The sequence below is a fragment of the Monodon monoceros genome, unplaced genomic scaffold, assembly GCF_005190385.1.
Source record: "Monodon monoceros isolate NGI ecotype Baffin Bay Population unplaced genomic scaffold, NGI_Narwhal_1 Super_Scaffold_21, whole genome shotgun sequence".
Classification (NCBI taxonomy): domain Eukaryota; kingdom Metazoa; phylum Chordata; class Mammalia; order Artiodactyla; family Monodontidae; genus Monodon; species Monodon monoceros.
In genome coordinates, this window is record NW_021703778.1 from 11,538,072 (window position 1) to 11,564,265 (window position 26,194).

The 26,194-nt window shown below is 46.2% G+C and overlaps 1 protein-coding gene across 14 annotated transcripts in view; it reads right to left on the minus strand.

Annotated features, from left to right (window-relative positions):
* Positions 1 to 26,194, minus strand: part of KIAA1217 (KIAA1217 ortholog) — a 774,831-nt gene that overhangs the window by 319,236 nt on the left and 429,401 nt on the right. For 10 of the 14 annotated variants that reach the window (XM_029236747.1, XM_029236752.1, XM_029236745.1 and 7 more), the window contains exon 1: positions 4,537 to 4,734. The exons of 2 other annotated variants lie outside the window; for them this stretch is intronic. In XM_029236747.1, coding sequence (XP_029092580.1) covers positions 4,537 to 4,606 — 70 coding nt within the window. In that variant the 5' untranslated portion in view covers positions 4,607 to 4,734. Of the gene's footprint in view, positions 1 to 4,536; positions 4,950 to 26,194 lie in introns of those variants that run through there. 2 more of the 14 variants (XM_029236759.1, XM_029236758.1) reach the window with 1 other exon arrangement.

The following is a 26,194-nucleotide window of genomic DNA, read 5'->3' on the forward strand; positions in this document are numbered from 1 at the left end:
CTGTACAATCTACCTGGATCTACCATGGCAGCAGCCACATTTTGTCTGTCCGTGTATTCAAACCATAACATCCTCCTGTGCACACGGAAGAAAAGTGCATTTTCCAGTCCCCTTCATCTAGCTGGGGTCTTGTTCTAATCCCAGGCAATACAATGTGCGCAGAAGTGATGTGGGCCACCTGTAGTCCTGGCCCCTGACCTCCTGAATAATCTTCCGTGCCCTTTCTCTTTCCCCTTTGGTCGGTTAAATGCAGAAGTTCCAGCAGAAGCCTCCCAGAGCCTAGGGAATGGCGTCATAACTAGACAGAAGGAACCTAGGCCCCGGGGTGGTCTGGAGGTAAACCACCCAGCAGTTCCACTCGGCCAAGAATGTCCACATTCCAACGCGTTCAAAAAAATTAACCTTGATTATGCTAAGCCACAGACATTACGGCAATCAGGTTATCTGACTCCTATGTATCACATATTCTGTTGGGGGCCCACAGGGTTCCTCAGTTTGCCAGCTCTCTTGTTAATATCATAAAGATCACCACCAGAGACAAATTGGCACAGAAATTACAGCTGAAACCACATCATTATTATGTACATTGCTCTAAAAACCTGACAAAATTTTAAAAAAGAGGTTTCTGGAAGAGATTTTAGACAAAATAGCAACAGCCCCTCCCCTACCCAGGAATCATTCTTGTCTCAAAGGCTGGTTTGCTGATTAATTGATTGATTCATTTTTTTGCAAATATTTATTGAGTGCTCCAAACACTGAAAGGAGTTAGGAAGTGTAGTGAAATGGTGATCTAGATAGACTTAATTCCCTTCCCTCAAAGAGGATCCACATTATAATTAGGGAGACAGACAACGAACAGATAATGTGTATATAAATGTCACATAGTGATAAGTGCTCTGAAGAGTAAAGCAGGATAAGAGACAGAAACCGATGGGGCAATTTTAGAGGAGACCGGAGCAGAGACCAAAATGTCTGGGACTCCCCAAGCTTGCATTCTGTGGGGCTGCCAATACTATTCTTTTCTCCAGCTTCATTGAGATATAATTGACATAAAACCTTGTCTGAGTCTGAGGTGTACAATGTATTGAATCGATACACTTATATATTGTGAAATGATTACCAGCACAGTAATTATCTCCACACGGGAGAATCAGGGGTGGCAGAGGTAAGCAGGTGGCTGACTGCACTTCACTTGCACAGGGGTTTCAAGACCTTTGGGGCCAGAGCAAGAGCAGTCGTCTCAGGGCTGCTGTGGGTGGACAGGCATCCCCAGCAACCCCCAGGACCCCTCTGAGGAGTCCAGGGCCTTCAAAAGAAGCGTGATATGGTTAGACTCAAATTCAAGCGCTAATTACTAAGCACGTCTGCGCACGTGCAAGTGCCCTTTCACACGGTTATTACTTACTAGCTGATTTAGCCCTGGGAGCCTCAGTTATAAGAGCTGTTCTCGAGGTGACCACATGCGCCCAGTTTGCCAAACAGTTCCGGGTTACAACTGTCGTCCCAGCGAAATTATTTATAGCATTCCCCCCTTTCACTCTCAAAACTGTCTCGGTTTGAACAAGTTACATGATCACCCAAGGGATCCTTATCTATTGTAGATTGATAAACTCAAAGCCCTGGGGTGGTATAATTAGCCTTCTGTTCAGCGCGAATTTCTTGATCGCTGCCTCATTGCCTGGTGCTCAGTTAGGTGCCGGGGATGTGAAGACAAAGAAGGTGTGTTCTCTGCCCCCGAACACCACACTGCCACCGGCATTACAATGCCAAATACGATCAAGCGTGCAAGGATAGGAGTGGGCGTGTGGTATCTCGGGTGATGCCGGTGTCAGAGGCCTGGCCTCCCTGTGTGGGCCTCTCGCGCATCAAAGAACTGGAGATGAGGCCACACTCCTTCACAGCACCATTTTCACCCAGGACTCAACCGGATCTTAGAAATCTAACTGGGATTCTTAGCTCCCTTTCACAGTCTCTCCAGCCACCCCTTCCAGCCTCCCTGACCTCTAAATGCTGGTGTGCCCTGGGGCGCATCTCTGGGACCTTTCCTTCTGCACATGGACCCAATCCTAGCCCATCTTTCACAATCCCCGGTCCCCTCTCCTCAATTCCAGCCATGAATATCCAAATCGCAATCAACATCATCTCCACTTGGATGCCTGATAAGCCTCTCGATCCTACCATATCCAAAAGATTTTCTGCTCTCCACCCACTTCCAAGCCATTAAACACCCCCTCAGCTACTCCTCTCAAACACTTTCCCATTTAGGTAAATGGCAACTCCCCAAAGGCGCAGACCAAAATTTTTGAACTCATCTCTGACTCCTCTGTCTCTCGTACACCCCCATATCCAATACCTTGGCAAATTTGGTTTCATCCTCAATACTCTACTACCCTACCCGCTGGCCCAAGCGAGGGCCTGGTTTACTGTGGAAGCCTCCCAACTGGGCTCCCTGCCCTCCCCCACTCCCACTGGGGTGATTCTCAGTACAGCACCCAGGATCTACCCTTTATGAGACCACTCAGACCTGCCAGCAGCTCCCACCTCCCTTGAAACAGATGCCCAAGTCCTTACTACCCTCTCACAGGCCCTACCTGATATGGCCTAGAATTATCTCTTAACCTCTTTTCTTCCCGTCCTTTCCCCACTCTGTTCTTTGAAAATGCTCTTCCTTCTTTTGGATGTTTGTTCAAATATCACAGCAGTGACGTTCTCCCTAATGACCTTACTATGGGTTCACCCCCTGCCCCCTCCCCACACTCAATCCTCCCTTTCCCTGCCTTATTTTTCCCCACGGCCTTATTTCCACCTAACAGAGTTACTAGCTAAAATAAAAGATGCCCCGTTAAATTTGGATTTCAGATAAATAACGAATAATTTTTAGCATAAGTATGTCCTAAATATTGCATGGGATATACTTATACTAAAAAATTATTTGCCGTTTATCTGAAATTCAAATTTAACTAAGCATTCTGTATTTTTCTTTGCCAAATCTGGTAACCCTGCCACCTAATATGCCATCTCTTTTCCTTATTTGTTCATTGTCTAGCTCCACCACTCCCCTTCCCCCCAAACTTGGCCCTCAGAATAAAAATTCAATGAAGGCAAGTGTTTTTAGTCTATTTTGGTCATTGCTGGATCCCCAGCAGCTAAAACAGTAACTCCCAAGTAACAGATGCTCAATATTCATTGAATGAGTGAAGAAAGAAAGTGATCACACTCAGTCTGACGGTCTCCAGCCTCTGAAATATCTTCGAATTGCTACGGTTGTTTGAAAGTCGTTTCTTAAATCGGTCCCACTCTTGTTGCCCCTCTAGATTCTGAGTATTTTTATTTCAACAGAAGCCCAGAGGTTGAATTCCTGCTGTAGGATCATGTCTATCAAAATGGGGAGAGAAAGGGAGGCGAGGGAGCCCCACTGAGGAGAGCGTGGTGCTTTGGAAGCACAAACACAGCCGGCTAGTTGATGGCTATGCGACTGGGATTCTCCAGGATTTACTGGTTTTAAGGTTTCCTGCATTTCACTGGTGGGTGGGTGGGAGCGTGTGTGTGTCTATCTCTTCTAATTGCATTTTCTTCTGTCTGGCTTAGTTTTGCATTTTCGGTGCGGATGAGTCATTCGTTACTTCCATTTTGCCTTTTTAAAAAACACACACCTTTCACCCTGTGCAGTTGCTTCTCCCACGCACATCACAGTAGCCCGGCAAACACCGTTACTAACTGGCCCCCGGATGAACCTGGGGTAGGCTGGGGGCTGGGGGCTTCTCGATTGTTTGGTGTCTGAACATGCTGCCTGTATGATACTGCAGGGTAGGCTCTGGAATCACAGACGTCAGACACTGCACAGCAGAGGAGTCCTTTCTCCACTGCAACCCAACCCCACTGCAAAATTTCTTTGGAACAACATAGGCTTCTGGAAATTCCCTATGGAAAAGACAAGTCTATTATAAACACAAAGGGAAACTGCTCGGAGAAAATTATCTAACAGCTCCCAACTTTTGAATGAAAGCATACAGAAAATTCACCGAGTTTTCCATCTCTCCCCCACTTGGACAAGTGCTCCCCTGCTGTTCCGATCTGGAAAAGAAAACAGCCCAAACTCTGCGATTTAACTCTCAGATACGACAAAACTTGCATCCAACGTGCCTTTGCCTCATGGAATCCCCCAACCAATGAATGGAAGTGTTGCCGTCCCAGAGAGAGCTTTCCAGAAAGAGCTCCTCTCTCCCACGGCTGGAGCAGTGAGGATGAAAAGCTGCTTTTAGCGATATGTTTGTCATTGCCTAGAGATCTAGCACGTACTGACGGCTTACGGGGCTACAAACGTGACATCACCCCGCCACTTCTTTTGCTGCTTAAGCAAATCCTTCCAGGGATAAAGTCCAGCTCACAGCTCTCCACTCAGTTTGGGAAACGCACCACCCCAAGAAATACGCCTTTTCTGTGCCAGGCGCCCGGTCTGCAGTTCTAAAAAGCAGCCGCCAGCGGCGAGGGACACGCGGAACCGTAACTCCATCTTTGAATGAGCCTGTTACTTACCCTGCATCTGTCTGCTGTCTGCTGAGTAAGGAAGGCACGGCTCACATTTCTGGCTTTCATTTTCTTCCATTGTCCCTGCCTACGGCCCAGGCCCTTCGCTGGTCTTTAAACTTCAGAGCGCAGTTCTGAAAAAGCTCCCAGAAAGCGCCTGGAAGGGGGCCCGGGGGTGGGGAGGAGGGAACGGTGCGAAACCCCACCCCAAACTACTCTCCACTCCGGTACAAAGTCTCTCTCGCCGGGGGAAACTGCATTCCAGCGCCGGGCCTCCCGCGTCCCCCCGCGCGCGCGTCCCCGCGTCCGTCCGTCTGTCCGCCCGCCCGCGGGCCGGGCCCCCGAGGAACGCGGGCTGTGCCCAGGCCAGCCCCGCGCCGCGCGCTCCCGTAGGCCCCAACAGGTGATGCGCTCTCCTGCCCGGGACCCGCACGGCCTGTGGCCCCTGCCACCAACTGCGGCGACTCCGCAGCCTAGGAAGGAAAACATTTCCCAGGATCGCCGGCAGGAGCCTTTGCTGGAAGCCGCTTCTCCCGTCTCTTTAATCTCAGACACAGAATCAGCCTTCCCAATAGGCTGATATCCAGAGAAATAAACAGCCGACTGCGGAACGTCCCAAATTTCAGTGAAATCCCATTTTAAAAGGACAGTGAGAAAGACAGGGTATATGCTGAAGGTTGTTGAGTAAACACTTTCCGACACCGACTGTTTAGAACTTGATTAACAGACACAAAGAGGCAGCTGACTTTTCACGCAATCAACTTCAATCTCTTCAGCTGGACTTATAAAAGTCTGTACTCCTTTCCCTACACTTTCTCGACTCTTCTTCCTCTCCCCAACACACACACACACACACACACACACATTGATCACAAATCTGAAAAGCAAACTAGTAAAATCAACCTTTTGAATCTCTCCAGTTAATGACTTTAAAATATTTGAATGGATTCAATGCTTTTCTTTGGAAGGGACAGGGTTACATCCAACTTACTCATTCTCCCTTTAAACTACCTACAAATATTTATTTTGTTCTTTACCCAGTCCTTGAAACACTGGCAAATTTCCCAGAAAGTGAAAAGAGGAGGCACAGTATCCACAAAAAAAAATCAACAACAACAAAACGGGGAAATAATCTGAGCAATGTGGGTGCTGCTGTTTCAGATACGGACAAGTAACACACTCACTGGTAGGGAGAGCGTGATATTTTAATCTGTAGGAGCCCCATCATTTTGGGGGGTGGGGAACACGGTGGTTAGGCCGCTGCCCATAACTTGAGCCAGTTTACAGGTCATTCAGGCAAGGTTTTAGATTAATTTAGATGAAGCCTGTGTGCAGAACAATGGCTGGCCTATGCTCCTGATTCTGACCTTGAGTCACCTGTGTGCTTTGGCAGCGTGGGGGACATATTTTGGCCACTTAGGAGAAGAAAGATTCGGAAGGCTGTAAAGGACAAAGAAAAGTCATCCTGCCAGGGAAGTGAGCTCAACTCACATCAGGAAGGGAAGAAGAGACCCCTCAACTCCTAGAAGAATTTTTCTTGAAACCCAAGAAGTGGTAGATCATCCACAAAGTTAAAGCCAAGCCTGGTAGCAGGAAGGCAGGCAGTTGGGTTTGAAGGCACAGGTTACTCAAGGACTCCGTGACTTTGCAACAGAAGGACCTGGTAACCTTGCTTTAAGGAGGAGCTAATCTTACACAGTTTCTGCACTGGTAGCCTGCGGCAAAAGCCAGTCGAATCTCCTTTCAACCTGACTATTTCCTTGGGTACAAAGTGCTTATGAAGGAGGAATCTGTGTTCAGGCCCCCAGGTCCAGATTATCCGGATCCTTGTATAGATGTTGTGTATTTGTCTTCAGATGATTCATGCCAGAAAGGATGGGGGCAGGGCAGACGGAGAGAGCGAGCAACGCTGCAGCACCAGGTCATCAGCCTAAACCAGACGTCCCTGGGCTTTGGGCTCTGACACCAACCCGACTGGATGCGGTGTGCGAAGAGCCTGCTTCTGGTAGTTTCCACCTGTCACCTGACACAGTACAGAGGCACAGGAAAGTGCGGGGTCCCAGGATGAAGGAGGTAGCAAGGCACCTCCAAGGGCAGTCCTCAGCAAGCAACAGCACCCCGCCCTACCTGGGGCCCTTCCAGACTAGCTCAATCCAGGAAGAAAAGATCCATTTTGAGATGCAGATTTTGCCTGCCTGGGGCTGTTTGGAAAGTGTGAGAGCAGAAGAGCTCCTCTTGATGACGCCCGGGTAAGCAAGATGGGGGCAGCTCTCCCAAGCATCCTGAACTCTGCTTAGTTTCCTGGCAGCCCAAGGAACCCCCTTGGGGGACCACGTGTCTTAGCTGATTGAACCCTCCCCTCCCCCAAAGCAAAGCAGACTGCTGCCTCTGTAGACATTCCTGGAAGCAGAATTCTCTGGGGAATGCACAAAAGAAAAAGGCATTAGCAGTGAAGATCATTAACATAAATCGTTAAGGACCATGAAATTTAGACATATTTACAGTAAAACATGTTCTCCTGAAGTCAAACTTTCTGACCACAATATGGGGAAAAGCTTCTTCTCTACTCATTACTGGCCCTTTGTTCCTCCTCCTTGAGCACAGGAACTGGCAACACTTTGAGGGGCTCTGTGTTAATGCCATAGCACTATTCTATACATCTCTCCCCAAAACACACAGCCCTTTACTAAGAACTTTTCGCTGATTGTCAGTTTCTCTGAAAGGGGTCTCTGGAAAACAGTAACTGTATTCTACAATCTACATTAGCTTAGTAACTCATATCTTCATGAAACACACTATTATTGTCATTGCCGTTACTGTGGAGATGTTCTTTCTGGAAGAAACACTATTTGAACTGGAAGTATACAAGGCTTTTCAGTTTAATTTAATTTCTGGATTTAAAAATTGCTAGGACAAACCAATCTGCCTACTGCCAGACTTTGAAATTTGCTGTGAAAGGCGTAAGGAAAGCGGGAAGAACTTGACATGTGATTTTCCCGCAGTCACATAGAGAACTACAAGAGGTTACCAGCAGGCTACATTTTCAACTCCATTTCAGTTAATCAGGAAGGGTGCAAGACGATTTCTTGGTTAATGGCTCCATATGTTGGCAATTCGTGACTCAAAATGAGCTAAGACACAGAGACGTGTCATTTAGAAGGAAAGATGGGACTTCCCTGGCAGTCCAGTGTTTAAGGCTCCACACTTCCAACGCAGGGGACACGGGTTCGATCCCTGGTTGGGGAACTAAGATCCCACATACTGCGTGGTGTGGCCAAAAAAAAAAAATCATATCATCTGAATAAAGACAATTTAAAAATAAATAAAAGGAAAGACAACTGGTGAGATAAAAGAGTGATGTAAGGGCAAACGGTGATTTTGCACTAGGAGCAAACCTATGGCTGGACTGGGCCATTACTGGTTGTGATAATAGAACTTCAACAGGCATTGCCATGCTGGGCATTAATCACAAAAATCATAAACTGTTGTGTATGACTTCTCGGCAGGCCTATTTAATTACAGGGCTGAGGAAAGCATGTCAACTGCCTTTGTGTAAGTTTTTCAAGAGAGAAATGGCTAGAATCAAGCATTTGTGGAATTGTGCTGCTATGTTTCAATTTTTGTTTTGTTTTTTTTTTTTAACTTTAAACCCTATTAAGAACACGAGAGCTTAAAATGATATGACATTGGGACACAAAAGCAATAATTATTGCTGGGCAAAGTCATACAATATAATTTTCCAAGGCATTGATAACTGTGAAAGTCAAACAAAACGAAGTGAAAAACGAGCAACAATGTTTCAATCAGAGACCTCATGTCTGACGTGTCATCCACCTCCTTTTCTAAAGGACACACTGTTGTGTGTCACTCTGTAAGTCAGAAATAAAGGACTTTTGACAACTGGGAAAACATTTGCTTAAATGGGTGATCTGGTGAATGAAATGCAGGATCTTCAATCCTACTGTTGCCAGCTGTGTGTCAGCTGGGTAGGGTGACTGTACACTTAAATATAAACCAGAGCACTTGTGATAGGGAAAGGGGACACCATTAATAATGACAACAGGACAAGATGCAGAAACTATGACTGTCCCTGGCAAACCAGCACAGATGGTCACTTACGTGTAGTCCAAGATAAGCCCTACATACTCCTCTGGTTTCCAAATGCAAAATGAACATAATAATGCTGCTTGAGTTTCCCAACACAGACCTCAAAAGAAAAACTTAAGCATTAGTTAAAGGTGTGAACCTCATCTCTGTATTACAAGCCCCACCAACAATTTCACATCAAGAAACACAAATTCTACAATATGATATTCTGTATGATTCATCCACCAAAACAGAATTTTCCTTTCTGTGTTTAGGGCAAAGATCTCACAGATGGGACCAAGTAAGCATTTATAGCTCCAGCATCTCTCCACAGAATAACCAATCTTCCTCACAGTTCTTAAAATCCCCATTGCTCCAAAGAGACCCTGCTGGCCAAGGAGAAGGGAGGTGGCCAAGAGCCCCCCGCTCCACTCAAGTCTCTCTATTCCGATGTCCTGGAACTTTCCTCCCCTACGTCATAACAAATTCCTCATGCGTTTATAAACATGAGCCACACTTAGATCCAATGTGTTAATGCTTTAAGCAGATTTGCTTTCTTTTCAAAAGAATCCATTGATGTTAGTTTTTATTGGGGTTTCTTTTTATCTCTTTTAAGTTGCTAGATACAGGAGAGCACAGACCTCCTCTGCAAAACACTGCAGCTAAGCTGCCAAGTGTGCAGTATGTCAGGGTGGAGCTCATGCGGGGTCACCGCAGACCCGGTCTGGATCCCAGGTGGCAGCTTTTAAGTGAAAACTGCAACTTGTATATGCTCGTGCCTTTTCTCCCAGAGTGAACTAAACCACCACATAGTCCACAGAATTCCTAAAGGCCCAGGATGGAATCCACGGGAATGTGAGAACTTCCACAGACGTTAGTGCCCTGCTGGCTTCCTCGCTTTTCCCAGTGATACCATTATGAACCCTTTCAGTATGGAGTATTTGGTGAGGCCTCACTGGAAAGGGACTTCGCTGGCCTATTTCTGCTTTGGGGCTTCTCCACATGGCCTCCCTCAAAAGCTGCGGTGAGCCATCGGGGGTCGGAGGGGAACAAGAACTAAGAGGAGCCAATCACAGAGCCAGAAGAGTGGGATCCTGTGGTTCCCTTCTCCCCACTGGCCTCCCCCATTCTGCAGATGAGCAAACTGAGGCCCGGAGCGTTAATGCCAGTCAGGGTCCTGTCTCTCCTGTATCCTGGTCAGCCTTCACCCTGTTAAACTTGCTGAATACTTAGGATCTTTTTTTTGTTTGTTTTAATTTTTATTGGAGCATAGTTGATTTACATCATTGTGTTAGTTTCAGGTGTACAGCGAAGTGAGTCACTTATACATATACATATATCCACTCTTTTTTAGATTCTTTTCCCATATAGGGCATTACAGAGTATTGAGTAGAGTTCCCTGTGCTAGACAGTAGGTCCTTATTAGTTATCTACTTTATATATGGTAGTGTGTACATGTCAATCCCAATCTCCCAATTAATCCCTCCCCCCTACTTAGGCTCTTTTATCCTCTTTCCTCACAACCACCTTAGGGGGTCTCTCAATTATTCTAATTCCTTTTGCTCTACTGAAATGAAGAATCAGGTCAGGGTTGGTAAAGGGGAGGTTATACCCAGCTTCTAAAATCCCTCTCCCCTCAACTATAGAATTGGGTCTGGTATTATTCGGGGAGCACTGCTGTACAAGCCACACGGCACCAGGCATAGCATCCTCTCTGCTCACTGAGACCTGGTGTGTGCTGTGTGTTCCAGCCAGTGTGCTGGTTCTGTACCGCCATGGACCATCCCAGGTGGGCAGGGCTTCCCTGAGGAGGTGAGGCTGGGACCAGCCATCAGAGATGCTGGAGAGGAGCCTGGACATGGTCAGTAGGGGAAAGAGCCCGTGAGATGAGCTGGGGGAGGCGTGGCCAGGAAGGCACACCTGTACAGTACAGGGGTGGGGTGTGGGGCCCTGAGAGCCTGCCCTGGAGGTGACCTTGATTCAGCAGAAACCAGGTCTACAGACGTGCGTCTTGGGGCCCTAAGGGGAGGAGGTGGTCCTTACTGCTCCCTCCCCTGAGCCTCTGCTGTCCTCCACCCCTACCTCTAGAACTCAGAGCTCCTCACCTTTCCTACCAGGGCAGGAAAACCCATTTCAAACTGGACTGATGGTCTCCATATGCTTCAGTGCCAAGTAAACGCTGAACTAGACTTTGTTTCAATAATGCATCTAGACTTGTTTTTTCAGTTTTCTCAGCAGTTCTTAGCTTTGGTGAGTAACAGCCACAAACTTTATTTGTAAGAGAGCCACCGACAGCAGAGAATGGAAAGGTCAGTGCAAATACACGACCCTTCGGTTCCCGAGGGGGGGGGGAGAGGGGAGGGGGGGGGGAGGGGAGGGAGGGGAGGGGGTGGAGGGCAACAGGGGTACGCAGTGACACCGGGATGGCGCGGAGCTGGCCGAGTTCACCCCGCACGTGGAGTACGGCGCTGCCGATGCTCCTAGGACGCGGGGTGCCCCGGGAGTGCAATGGGGTACGGGATGCTGCAGCAGCCCCGCCCCGAGCCTCAGCCCTCCAGCTTCTTCACCCTCTAGTTTTACGGTCAATTCCTGAAAACCAATCATGTGCTTCAGAACTTAAGTATTTTTACAGCGATTTCATTTTTCTCTCCCCCAACCCGGCCCCTAGACTTTAAGAGGTGGGGAGAATTTCTGTTTCTTGCAGATGGGAAAAACAGTTTTAATAATGAAGGACCTAATTTCTGGGGCCAAGTGGGTGGGTGGGGTGCTGAACTTGGGGAGGGAGATGAAGACCTCCGGCCTTTACCAACCACTCTGCAGCTCAGCTTCTCTGCCTTCCAGCCGGAGGGGGGTGGGGGGGAATTTTGTGTTCATCCCCATGTGCTTAAAATTCGACGTTTCCCAGGTTATGCTGTTTTGCTATTGAAACATAGCTTTTTGCAAACTTTATGTTCTCTGGAGTGGACATGGTTGGGATCATAATTAGAAGCTGGGCCAGGGTTTCCATAACACTATATTAGGAGTCTAATCTGTGTACCATGATTGATTTCATAAAAATGAAAGGAATGAAATGATAACAGGTAGTTTCTACCTGGTCCCTCACATATATACATCCGCCATTCAACACACCCACAGCCAATATGCATAAGAACCCCAGGACCCTGATAAATGACAAACTGGTGTGTACAGTGAAAAGGGGACCAGCAAAGCAAATTCCAGGCTTGCCCAGCTCACAAGCACCTTCTGAGGAAGGCACTGGGGAAGCTTCTCTATGCCACCCCCAAGCCTGACCTTGGTCCAGCCACTAGGGATTAGCACCCTGATGGGAGAGCCTGGTGGGAGAGCTCTGATGCTCTGGGCTGGGGAGGGGTTAAGAGACCCAGTCAGGTCTTCCCTCTTCTTTCTTACAGAATTTGCATATGAGCCATATAAAAAAGAGATGGTTTGCCCAGGACTTTGGGTGTTCCCAGGATGTGGAAATTCTGGGCTTAAAACCTGGGAAGTCCCAGGGAACTTGGGTTGAGTTAGTCACCCCAGATGCAAGCATATGGTGGACGAAAAGCTGAGACCCACAAACAGAGACGTTAGCAGGCAAAAGCCATGGACGAGAGAGAGAGAGAGAGAGAGAGAGAGAGAGAGAAAAGAGAGAAGGGAGAAATAAAGAGTAAGCAGGGACTCCCCTGGTGGTCCAGTGGTTAAGACTCTGCGCTTCCAATGCAGGAGGCGTGGGTTTGATTCCTGGTCAGGGAACTAAGATCCCGCATGCCACGCAGCCAAAAAAAAAAGAGTAAGCGGCAGCCACAGGAAAAAAAGACCAGGTAGGCACGAAACAGCTGTACGAGGACAAGGACAGATCCCTGTTGGTTTCCCAGAGTTGCTGTCATCCTCGTCCTCATGTAGCTACTGCTGTACCTAATAAATGTCAAAGAACCATGTCCAACTGCTCAGGATACCTGGCAAAGCCATTCCCTAATCTTCCTCCCTCCTCAACCCAGCCTATGTGCAGTTCTATCCCCTGTCATCTGAACAGGCCTCACCTGTGAAAATCAGGACATCCAAGTGAAGAGTTTACAGAATCACTTCTGAAATAAAATAATATAAATATGGTTTGGTACATCTTCAACACACACACTTTCTTTGTCCTATCTTTTTAAAAATTTAAATTGCCCTTGGCTGCAAGTTTTTACACTAAAAGATTTATTTCAAGAGGTTCCCCAAATTCTACAGGTAAATTTATATAGACTAGATTGAGGAAAAGAACAAAACCCACGAAAAGCAAGCGATGGGGACTTCCCTGGTGGTGCAGTTGTTAAGAATCCACCTGCCAATGCAGGGGACACGGGTTCAAGCTCTGGTCCAGGAAGATCCCACATGCTGCGGAGCAACTAAGCCCGTGTGCCACAACTACTGAAGCCCACGCGCCTAGAGCCCACGAGCCACAACTCCTGAGCCCGCATGCTGCAACTACTGAGGCCCACGCACTTAGAGCCCGTGCTCTGCAACAAGAGAAGCCACCGCAATGAGAAGTCCACGCACTGCAACGAAGAGTAGCCCCCGCTCTCCACAACTAGAGAAAGCCCACACGCAGCAACAAAGACCCAACGCAGCCAGAGATAAATAAATAAATAAATTTATGAAAAAAAGAAAAAGGAAAGGAAACTGAAAGTTACCTTGTTTAAGGCAGTATTTCTAAAAGTTCAGCCATTTATATTCTGCAACCAAATTTTCACATTATATTAGTATGGACTTTATATTGACTCACTTAAAAAGATTAAGCTTTTTCTCATCTATAATATTGTTAAAAGTATGGGTTTGATAATTATATATTTTCTTACATATAGTAGAGTAGACACATAACTGGTTTTTAAAAGTAAAATGTTTTGTTTGTGTAACTCTTAAAAGTGCCTCATAAGACACTGCCGTGTGGAGTACTGGTTTAGGTTAAAGGTGACCAATCCATCCATGGCATCATTCATTCATACCATCACTTGTTCAAGAAGTTATCGAGCAATCCTTTGTCATTGGTGGATGTTAAGGATGGAGGAAGTGATAAGACAAGCCATAGATTTGTGAATGTTTATCACACTGCACAGTATTTATTTGCTCATATGTGAGCCTCTGTCATGAGATTGTAAGGTCTCAAAGGAGTGAGAATAGCTTTAGATCATTTTTGAATCCCCAGCTCGTACCACAGCCCTTGGCCCACTGAGACACTGAGAAAATGTTTTGCATGGTGGGATCAATGAAGGAATGATGATACCACATAGACTAAGAAGATAATATCTATGTTGACTTAATTAGAGAAAGATGAGAAGATTTCTAGTAAAGGTATAAACCAGGGGCATGGAAGGAGGAGCAACCATATTTATCAAGAACAAGAAAGACGGGAGCGAGGGTGCCATGTGGTCTCAAAGAATAAATAGAGTGTCACCAGGTGAATCTCTGGGGAAGGAGCATTTCAACTCAGGGAACCCAAGTGCAATAGCCAATGCCTTGAGAGCATGAGTTGTGGGGTATGTGTTGGGGGTTGTGGGGAGTAGGGGATGGTGACAAATAATGGCCGAAAATGAAGACATTTAAAAAAATTAATGGTGGGCAGAAGACCTGAATGGACATTTTTTTCAAAGAAGATATAAAGATGGCCAACAGGTACATGAAAAGATGCTCAGCATCACTAATCATCAGAGAAGTGCAAACCAAAATCACAATGAGATCTCTCACACCTGTCAGAATGGCTATCATCAAAAAGACAACAAATAATAAATGCTGGTGAGGAGGGAACCCCTGTGCACTGTTGCTGGGAATATAAATTGGTGCAGCCACTGTGGAAGACAGCATGGCTGTTCCTCAAGAAACTAAATATAGAACCACCATATGATCCAGCAATTCCAGTCCTGGGTATATATCCGAAGAAGACGAAAACAGTAATTCGAAAAGATATATGCACCCCGATGTTCATAGCAGCATTATTTATAATAGCCAAGACATGGAAGCAACCAAAGTGTCCATCATTACATGTAGGGATAAAGAAGATGTGGTATATACACAATGGAATGTTACTCAGCTATAAAAAAGAATGAAATAATGCCATTTGCAGCAACATGGATGGACCTGGAGGGTATTACTCTTAGTCAAGTAAGTCAGACAGAGAAAGACAAATATTGTATATTTTCACTTATATGTGGAATCTAAAAAATAAAACAAACGAATGAATATAACAAAACAGAAGCAGATTCACAGATTCACAGATACAGAGAATAAACTAGTGGTTACCCGTGGGGAGGAAGGGGGAGGGGCAAGATAGCAGAAGGGGATTAAGGGGTACAAACTGCTAGGTATAAAATAAATAAGACACAGCACAGGATGTAATCTACAGCACAAGGAATATAGTCAATATTTTATAATAATTATAAATGGAGTATAATCTATAAAAATATCCAATCATTATGTTGTACACCTGAAACTAATATAACATTGTAAATCAACTATAGTTCAATTATTTTCTAATTTTTAAAAAATAAATAAAAAATTGATGATGGGGATGGGGATTGGCAGAAGATTGTTAAAACAAGTAAGGGCCATTTCAAGGGTTCTTGCATTTCAAAGAAGTTTAAATTGTCATCTGTAGGCCATGAGGGGTGAATGGACCAAATCCGTGCTTTAGGAAGTGATTCTGTTGGCACAGTGGAGGCTTTATTGCATGGAGTGGCGGGGAGGGGGCAGATGAGCAGCAGGGCAGTTAGTTTGGAGCTATAATAAACGAACCGTTTCATGGTGTGTCTGCTGCGGTCATGGGCAATGTCTCTCTGTTACCCCTTCCCGCCTTCTCTACATATTTGTTCACAAGAGCACATGCTCTGCGATCTGCCCACTCTGGTTTAAATATTCTCCCAAGGAAAAGCTCATCGATTTCACACCAGTCTGAGTCACTATGACACAGAAGTTATGTAGACCAGCATCTATGTTTATCCAATAAGAAAAAAAAAAATCAACAAGTGTGGCCTGGTGAACAAAAAATCCAAAGATAACAAAACAGAGGCAGTAAACTAGTAATTAACAAAGTGCTGTTTTATTCAGGTTCTCAGTTTACACAGAAGCAAATTCCTGCTCACTCTTGAGCTGTGTGATCTTGGATGAGTGGTTTTGTTTGTTTTTAATAAAGCTGATTTGCCTCTTTTAAATAATTGTTTTGCCTGAATTTATTTATTTGTTTTTGTTTTGCTTTGTTTTGGTTTTTGGCTGCATTGGGTCTTCGTTGCTGTGCATGGGCTTCCTCCAGTTGCGGCGAGTGGGGGCTGCTCTTCGTCGCGATGCGCTGGCTTCTCATTGTTTTGGCTTCTCTTGTTGTGGAGCAGAGGCTCAGCAGTTGTGGCACATGGGCCTAGTTGCTCCGCAGCATGTGGGATCTTCCCGGACCAGGGCTCGAACCTGTGTCCCCTGCATTGGCAGGTGGATTCTTAACCACTGAGCCACCAGGGAAGCCTGGATGAGTGGTTATTTAACCTCTCTGGGCCCTGGGGTTTCTCACCTGTAGAATGAAGGCTTTAGGCTGGATAAATTCTGAGACCCCTCGCCATGATAACCTAATATCTCAGTTCTTCTACTACAGCTTTTGCAGACAACCCAGGCTCATGTCAGGAAGGAGGATAACAACTCAGGCTGGAGCCTCTTTGTTCCTAAGCAGCTCTTCCATCTGGGGCCCCAGCTGTACTAATGGGAGGGAGCAGAGAGTTGCTTATGCTTTATTCCCAGTGTTCTACCTTGAGTACCAATGCTGTCTGCACATACAAGCTACAGCCTAGCTCTTGAGGCCTCGTCTTTACACAGAGGCTGAGCGGGGTACACACTGAGCTCTAAGGTGAGTGAGGAGAAGCACATGGCTTTAGTCACCTTGAGCTGCTCATATTTCTCCAGGAGTGTCAGCATGGAGACAGCGCAGATTCTGAGTCCAAGCCTGAGTCTCTGCTCCATCCCTTACTTGCTATGCCAACCTGGGCAAGTGACTTCAGTTTTCCTACCAATAAGATGGACATAATAGTAGTACCTACCTCATAGGGTTGTTATAAGGATAAAAGAAGGACGGTGCCCGGCCCCTCGTAAGTGCCATTTTAGTGTGGTCAATGAATAAATAGAACCTGATAGGCAACGCTATCAATCTCAGTGATAACATGATAAACCATCCTTTATCATCCCCATGTGGGTCATGATCCCTTAGAGAGCCAGACAGGTGACTAAGTCTGGTGGGTCAAAGTAGAAAGTGACGTTGCTGGGCAGAACCCCGAGATCCGTTGGTATTCATCAGGTCATTCCCACATGGTGATACGCATAGCTATTCCCTCTCTACTAAATTCAGGGAACTTATTTTGGCATTTTTCTTCAAAGTCTGTAGAGCTCTCAACAAAAATAAAATGCAGTGACCTCAGTAATCTAAACATAATGGAAATATCAAGAATAGATTCAGATGAGGCATGCCCAGTGACATTACGTTTGCAAGACTGATTGGGAAAATTAGAACACGTTGAAATTTAGTGTAGGAAGCACCTGCCAGGAACAAACTTGTTCCCCAGTTAGAGAGACTGGGCGTCCCCACCCTTGCCCCACCAGTAACCTTTCCAAAAAAAACGTTGTAGGCCTTTATAACCAAAGCATTTTTACTCCATGTTGAGGTCAAAATCCATTTCATGCAACCCTGGGGACACAAAGAGAATTAGCCAGAGAATCCTACACAGCTGGGGGCGGGTGGCGGGGGAGGCAGGAAGCCTGGAATCTGATAAACACAGTACTCATGGATGACAGCACTCTGAAAACACAGTCAGGGCAGATTCATAGTATGGTTAGAATGGGATTTGGTCACCTCAGGGCTATCTGGTTATATAAGGGAGAAAACCCTTAAGCAATATAGCACAGAAGTAGTATCTATGTTTGGATATTCGTCTAACAGGTCCACAAACCAATTCAGAGCAGCTACAAGCAGGGACGTAATGGGAAGGACACGGGAGTGATGTTAGATGCGGCTGGACAGGTGGTGGTCCCATGCGTTCCATGCACAAGGAGTCTGCTTTATCCTGTAAGTGCTGCAGAGACATGATCTGTGTTTTAGACAAATCTGTGTGGAGAATGTATTTCAGAGAAGCAGGAAAAGGGACTACACTAAAGTGTCTATTATAACAGTTCAGGGGAAAAGATGTAAGAATCCGACCTAAGGAGGAAGTAAGGATTAAAAGAGCAGGTAGGTTTTTTTTTTGATCATTTAAGAAAGTATTTATTGATTTGAAACATGAGTGCTTTAAATTTCAAGGGAAAGCTGAAGGCAGATTTTCATTAAAAAAATTTTTTTTTAGTTGAAGTATAGTTGATTTACAATGCTGTGTTAATTTCTGGCATAAAGCAAAGTGATTCAGATATATACACACACACACACGTGTATATTCATTCTTTTTCATATTCTTTTCCATTATGGTTTAATCACAAGATACTGAATATAGCTCCCCGTGCTAGACAGTAGGACCTTGTTGTTTATCTAGCCTATATATACTGATCTGCGTCAAGAGCAGGTAGGTTTGAGAACTACATAGGAAGTGAAACTGGCATGGTGTAAAGATGAACTGCATGTGGGGTGGCAGAAGTTGGGAAGGTGACCCTGTAGAGCTGAACAAACTCAGGTGACATATCAACATCCCACCTAGGATTTTACACTGATATATTTGGGTCAGTACGACCACAAACAGACCCAACTCTTTCCAAAACAACTTCACTGTTCTAATAGCTTTCTGTTGGTACATTCTTTCACTGTCAGCAACTCAGCATTGCATGTTTTATGAAAGGAGGAAAAATCCAACATTCTACCAAGACCCTCTTTTTTCATAAAGTTAGGAATAGCTCTAGGCACATCACATGGCATTAATTTTGCATTATGTGCAATCTGATTGATTACTATGTGCCAAATTATGAATGGTTACCAAGAAGCCTCAGGACCGTTTATCAAAAAGACGCTGTAGGTATGAGTTATAAAGGAAGGATGTGGCAGGAAAATTGGAGTCAACGAAAAATGTATTAGTCATGTAGGTGATTTTACAATTTAAAAATTCCTGTGCCTAGTGATTTGTTCAATTTGCCTTGAGTGCGATTTCTAGAGCTGTGTGCCAACCCTCTGGTTTAACTCCACATCAAAATGAAATACGCCAGATGTTACATCCAGCACCCAGCACAGTGCCTGGCCCATCACAGGGACTCTGGAAATACCTGTCGGATGAATGAATGAAAGTAAAGGCAACGGTGGGCAGATTCAACCCCCAGGGCCTGAAACCTGGCCCAGGAGCTTCATGAAGTACAAAGAGGCTACAGAAGAGAAACATAGCCTTCTACGCCTCTTCCCTGGATCCAAGCACCGCTCGGGCTGGCTTTGGGGCTTAGGATCTGCCTGGACCTGCAACTGTTTGCATCTTTCGTAATTATGTCACGTACTGCAGAGATAGAGCAGTTAGTCCAAGGGCACGAGAGGAGCAGGAACTCAAATTCCTGTGTAGATATTCAGCCACCAGAGGGCAAGAGAGTCAAAAGCCTGCGTCCGGGTGTCAGCGTTGTTGCCCTTTGCAGGGTGGAAACGTCCATGCTTCCCATGCAGCATTTCTTTTCACTAATAGCCCCCAATACTTGGCACAGCAGGAACAGTAGGTATGATTTCACCGCCGAGATATTTGAAATAGCCACCTTTGGCAATGCTTTCCTCTTGTGCCAATCATAATTTAAAGACCAAACCAGAACACAATCAGGAATATTTTCCACCGCTGACCAAGCAAGTCTCAGTAAGGCCACTGCTTTGAGCGGCTTCCCGTGCAAACTGCCCGGAAGCCCTGGGGCCGGACATGCTCCTTAGACTGGCCAGGAGGTGTGCCCAGAGGCCCTATGGGTCAGGTAGGGGTGCCAACAGGTAAAATACAGGATGCCCAGTCAAACTGGAGTTTCAGATAAACAATGAATACTTTTAAAATATCAATCTGCCCTAATGGGGGGACAATCTGCCATTTTTATTTACTGAATCCAGCAACCCTTCCTGCGTGGGGCGCAAGGATGCTTGCTCTTCCTGGACCTACTGGGTACTTCACTCTTCTGCCGTTGCTCACACCACCTCCCCGGTGTGGGATGCTCTGCTCACTTCACCACCCGTATCACACTCCTTATTCAAGGGCCGGCTTGGATGTTACCTCTTGCTTCCTCTTCAGTGCTGTTAGGGTGACGCTTACCTACGCGGTGTAGCTTATCGCGCCTGCCTAGCATTTCAGGTAGGTGTGTGTGTGCGCCAGGGGATCAGTGATTCTCAGTGGGGGCCAGAAGGGAGGGGATAAATATATGGAAGTTCCTATATATGGAAGCAAAAGCAAGGTTGGAAACCACTGCACGGGCTTCCCAGCCCTCTGGGGGCGAGGCCTCTAACCTGTCCGAAGCTCATCTTTGTGTCCTCTGTGTCTAGCACAGAGACCAGCTCCTCGCAGAAACTCAACACAGTTACATATTCTTAAAATAATATAATAGCAAAGCCCTAGTTCTTTATATATATATATATCTTTATATATATATATATATATATATATATATATATATATATATATCCCATGGCTCCCTTTTGGGCCCATTTTATCTCTTAGCCGCCTCTCCTCCTCATTTGTTCTCCCCACTCTGCCACTTCCTCACCCACCTTGGAATCATCAGACTTCCCAACATCCCTACCTTCCTGGGAACACTTTCACACATCACCTTACTGGCTCTGCTGCCCCCTAATCCCTCCCTCCCCTCTGTTTTTACCCGCCTTTCTGTTGGTGGATACCCTGGAAAAGACCCTTTACCAACAACTGACACCCAGAGAGCCTTCAGGACGGGGCAGAGGCATACAGCCGCCTCCTGCCCGAGAGCCTGCTGCTCCTGGCGCCGTGTCCTGGGCAGCGGGCAGCGGGCAGGCTCAGAGCCACCATCCAAGGACGACTCGGGTTTCAGTTTAAACAAGGACACGTGCTCCTGGGCCATCTGCCTAATGTCTTGTTCAGGCAGGGTCTGGAGTGAGAATAGATGGCACCCAGAACTGGTAACTGAGGAGAGCTTAGTAAAGGGACCGCAGTGTTTCCATAGGGGTGGGAAGGGTCCAACACATGCCCACAAGGGATGCTGCAGTCAGCACGGGGATGCTTACCTTCTCTAGGCCTGAAAAAGCAAGAGGAGGGAGCACGTTGTGCAGCCTGGAGAGAGAAAGCTCCACAGGGGGTGCCTGGTTGAGTGTGGTCTCCCCAGAATGTGACCCTGAAGGGGGCGGGGAGGGCCCATCTCATTCTCCTTGACCACCAGTTTTTATTAAGTGGTTGTTGAATTAAATTAAAGAGCAAATTCACCAATTTGGGGGTAGAAACAATGTGAAGAGTAGAGACACTGTGGTCCAGAAAGGTCCATGGATCAGCCCTCGCTTCTGCTCTGGTCTCCTCTGATACATGTCCAGGGTCTCCCTCTGGCCTCTGCGTGGAGTGGGAAATGTCATGAAATCTGGGGAAATGGTGCAACACCCATAATGCCCAGGGCGCTGAGGAACATGGAGGGATGAGGTGGGTGGAGAGAGAGAACAGGTATACGAAATCGATGCAAATACAGCTCAGCTGTGCTAAGGCCCAAGCGAGCTCTACAGACTCCTGGGTTGGAAATTGAGAAGAGGGTGAAAATAAAGGCCAGGATTGGTGGGGAAGGTCTCCTAGAAGGGATGGCAAATTATTTATAGTCTCCTTGGAGATTTTTAATAAAAACAAACAGCAAAAGACACAACACAGCCATTATAATGGCTCACAATAAATGATCACATTGGCAGGGAGGCACTTCTTCCACTCCCTGACTTTCCAGAAAGTGTGATTTTCCCCCAAACCCTCTCCCCAGCTCCTCCCTCTCTCCCAAAAGCAATGGGGCTTCTCTAGTCTAACACTGTCCCCCAGTCTCTCTCTGGGCCCCCATGTGGGAAGGCTTGAGATGGTCCACATGTGTCTGGTGAGAATGGAACTGGTGAGAATGTTAGCCTCATTCTGGGGTACAGCCCACTGCTGCCCTAACCCTCAGCTATATTTCAGCATTGACTTTATCAAGGAACCAAGTTAATATTTTAGTCTCCTTTCTTTTTTAAATTTTTATTTATTTTTGGCTGGGTCTTCGTTGCTGCACGCGGGCTTTCTCTAGTTGCGGCGAGCCGGAGGCTACTCTTCGTTGTGGTGCGCGGGCTTCTCATTGCGGTGGCTTCTCTTGTTGCGGAGCATGGGCTCTAGGCATGCGGGCTTCAGCAGTTGCAGAATGAGTGCTCAGTAGTTGTGGCGCATGGGCTTAGTTGCTCTGCAGCATGTGGGATCTTCCCAGACCAGAGATGGAACCGTTGTCCCCTGTATTGGCAGGAGGATTCTTAACCACTGCACCACCGGGGAAGTCCCCAGTATTTTAGTCTCCTTTTGTCTTACGCTTAATTTGTTCAGAACTTGGGTAAGTAAAGTGGGGTCTTTTTAAAATCACAAACTATCCCTTAGCATGTGTTAGTCATTGTTCTAAACTCTTTAAATGTGCTTTCATATTTAATCCTCCCTACAGTCCTAGGAAGAAGGTATTACTATTATTATTATTTTGCAAATGAGGAAACAAGATATTCATTAGCTCGACCAAGCTCCCATCCTTAGGAAGAGGAGGAGCTGGCATTCAAGCTCACTTCCACCTGTAGAGCCCCAAAACTACTTCCAGGCGATGCTGACTCTGCTCGAATTTCTTTTGTGGTATAAGCCTCTCATTTTTTTTCTAACCAAGTGTAAAAATTCTCTTTAAATCAACAAACCAAAGTGCACATATGTGACTATTCTTTTTGTGAAGAAAACACAGAAGAGGGAGGAACCACCAAGACAAAAGAAATGCCCTTTCTTGAGAGCTGAGATCTGCTCTCACCCTTCAAATGTTAAGGATAGAACATTTTTTCTCATCTACTGTTGACACAGACAGAGCTATTTGGATTAGGGCAGCTAGCAGCATACTTATTTCCTCAAGGAGAGACAACTTAAACCATCGTTCTTGTTCAGGTTATATGGCAACGATTTAGAGAATTCTCCCCTGTAGCTAAAGGAAGACAAATATTATGTGACCTGATGGTGGAGAAGATGAGGAAGGAGTTTCTCATGCTGTATTTATAACCCATCAGGACAGAAGGCGATCCATACGACAGCCAAGACCCTCCTGTCTACATAGGGCTCAGCATTTAGATCCTGGAGGGACACTGCCAAGGGGCTGTTTAAACTGGTCACTGGCACAAAATCTTGTAACAGACCTCTACTGCTTCATAGCCAATACTCTCTCCAGATGGAAAATAAGCAGGACCCCGCAGGGCCCTCCGGGTACAAAAGTCCATCCTTATCTTTTAGGGGAACCACTGACCAAAACTGCTGGCCCTGGCCAGGCCCGATAGTAACCACTTGCATGAGTTATCTTATAACAGGAGGTCCTGGTAAGTAATGCGGAACTCACAAGCTACCACCCGCCGGAAGAATTTGGGAAAGGTCAAAAGGAGAGAGAAGATGCCAGTCCATATGTCCAACCAACCTCCCAGAATCCTTGCTGGAATCCATCTTGGCTGAGCGATGCGCATACCACCAGGAAGGACCCTGAGTCAGACTCTGTGCCAAACAACATGACTGGCCAGAGACAACCCAGAAACTAACCCCATCACCATAAAACCCGAGACTGCGAGCCATGTGGCAGAGCAGTCCTCCTGGGTTCCCTCACCCTGCTGCTCTCCACTTGGGCGCCTCTTCCCAATAAAGTCTCTTGCTTGGCCAGCACGTGTGTCTCCTCTGACAATTCATTTCCAAGGGTTAGACAAGAGCCCACTCTCAGGCCCTGGAAGGGGTCTACTTTCCTGAAATATATCCCCATTTCTTGTTTGTAGAAAAAGGCTTTAGTCTCCTAGGCCCTTCCTGAGTTCCAAAGAGCAGGCACAGTCAGTAACTAATTAGGGAAGTGAGGGAATGCAGAAACAAAGGAAAATCAGTTTAAACAAGAAAAGTAATAACAACACTTCAGCAATAAAAGAGAGTCCTAGGGCTTCCCTGGTGGTGCAGTGGTTGAGAGTCCGCCTGCCGATACAGGGGATGCGGGTTCGTGCCCCGGTCTGGGAGGATCCCACATGCCGCGGAGCGGCTAGGCCCGTGAGCCATGGCCGCTGAGCCTGCGCGTCCGGAGCCTGTGCTCCGCAACGGGAGAGGCCACGGCAGTGAGAGGCCCACGTACCGCAAAAGAAAAAAAAAAAAAAAAAAAGAGAGTCCTAGTTCCTCCTCAAGGGATACACATAACAATCTGAAGGATATCTTTGAGTTGTTCTGTAGGAACCAAAGACACCTCCCGGCCCCCTCCAGGTAGAGGATGCTGACTACAAGCTGAGCACAAGCACTTACACCCCAGACTGTTGACACCACAAGGCTGATGATGAACATTCCTGAAACATCACCCTGTTACCTCACCACCAGCCAATCAGAAGAAGGCACCCTGCAGCCCTCATCCCAAACGTTGCCTTTAAAAACGCTTCCCTGAAAACCACTGGGGAGTTTAGGTCTTTTGAGCATGAGCTGCCCAGACTCCTTGCTGGCCCTGCAATAAATGCTGTACTTTCACCACAATCTGGTGTCAGTAAATTGGCTTTACTGCATGGTGGATGAGCAGACCTAAGTCTGATTTGGTAACAAGGTAAATCCACAGGATTTCAATAAAACCAGAGCTGTAAGGTTTGTCTGAGACTAAGGGAAAGTTACCTGAGGGATTTTTGCAGCTAGAGCTTTTTAGCCATTATCAGGGTAAGCTTCCCAAAGTCTTGAGGAAGGCACTACCCGAGCCATTGTTACATCACTTCTGGTCACAAACACAGAATGAATTCATTAGACCCTATGGTTTTCTCCAGGCCTTTAGGGATCTTGCTAATCCTCATCTGGGTGTGACCTTTAGCTCTGGTTGGAGGACCCTAGCATGGCCCCATGTCACCTGTCTCCAATATGCTTCGCTTAGAAGCCTGGGCCATGAACAGGCGGATGTGAAGCACTTAACCTTGTGGAGATGTCTTTGGAAAATGAGGTCACAATGACTATTTCACTGCTTTGGTCTTTGATCACCATCTGGATTTCTTTTACAGGAATTTCAAAACCATAAATACCTCTCTTGAATGAAAAACTTTTCTATTCTGTGCATTAAATGTTTCTTACTCCTGACCAAATCAATCAGGTAAAAATGCAGGTCTTTAAATCACATTCAACAGAATAAAACTGTGCTAGGAAAAAAATAGTGGTTCAAGGTTGCCTGATAACTTTTTAATAAGACAGCAGGCCAAACCAATGTGCTTGTGATCCTTTCCTTACAGTGAAATCACCTGTTCACCAGAGCACTTAAATGATACAGATTATACAGTGTTTTCTTATAGAATTCTATCCATATGGTACCTAATCAGAGAGCTCTGGCTGGCGTTTCCTGGAGTAGATGCCAAAGGATGGGAAGATGTTAAAAAAAATAACTAGTCAGCAGCCTTCCTACCCTTAAATATGACACCTTCAGTAGCGCATTCTAATTCTGGAATTCCTAGATAGCGCTGGGCTTTCCCAGGACATATGGGGGAATGGGGAAATCTGTGGGTAGGAGAAACTTTGGGGCTCCTTATGTTTGTCAGCCAGGGCAATCCTGCCGCGGGAAAGCTCTAAAGCTAACTTCTAAAGCTAACTTCTAAAGCTGCGGGAGTCCGAGGCTGCTCACCAGTCTACCACGAGCTAGGTGGTTCCGCATCCCATGCACACCAAACTGTTCTGGGAAGTTCTGGCTTCAGAAGAAAAGGATGAAAAATGGCTGCAGCGTAAGACCTTTCTCTACTAGGCAAAACCTTCCCCTACTATTTTACTATTGCTGGTTAAGCGTGTATGTGCATGTGTGTATGGCAGACGGGTGGAGAGTGCCAAAATACTTTAAATTATTATATTCATCGTGGGAATTTTGGAATTTTACACCAAGGCAATTAACTATTGTCCAGAGCCGCTTCCTAGTCTCTGGGTCACATTTTCAAAGTATTTTTAGATGAACTGTTTTGGGCTCATGCTGTGATTTCTCTACCCCTTCAGTCAACTAGTAGTAAGAACATCTGCCTTTTAATGAGTGCAGACTTTGTCTCAGGATTTATGTTGAACGTTTTCATAGGTGGCATCATTTATCCCTTTCAACAACCTGATGAGGTAGGTCTCATTATCAGCCCCGTACTACACATGAGGAAAATGAAGCCTTGACAGGTCAACTAGGAAACCCACAGATACCAGGGTAATGCCAGGGTTCGCAATCAGGCAGTTTGACTGCAGAGCCCAGGCTCCCAAGTCCACTGTACTCCTTCAAGTCCTCAAGACACTGTACTCAAGACAGTGTCTGGTCTCCTTGAGGCCGGAAGGAGCCACCAGAAAACACCTACTTCAATAGCTGACTCCTGATAATCAAAGTATAAACACACGTTACAATTGATTCTTTAAGGCCCCACCTCCATCTTTCCTTCAGGACGAAGGAGGATTGC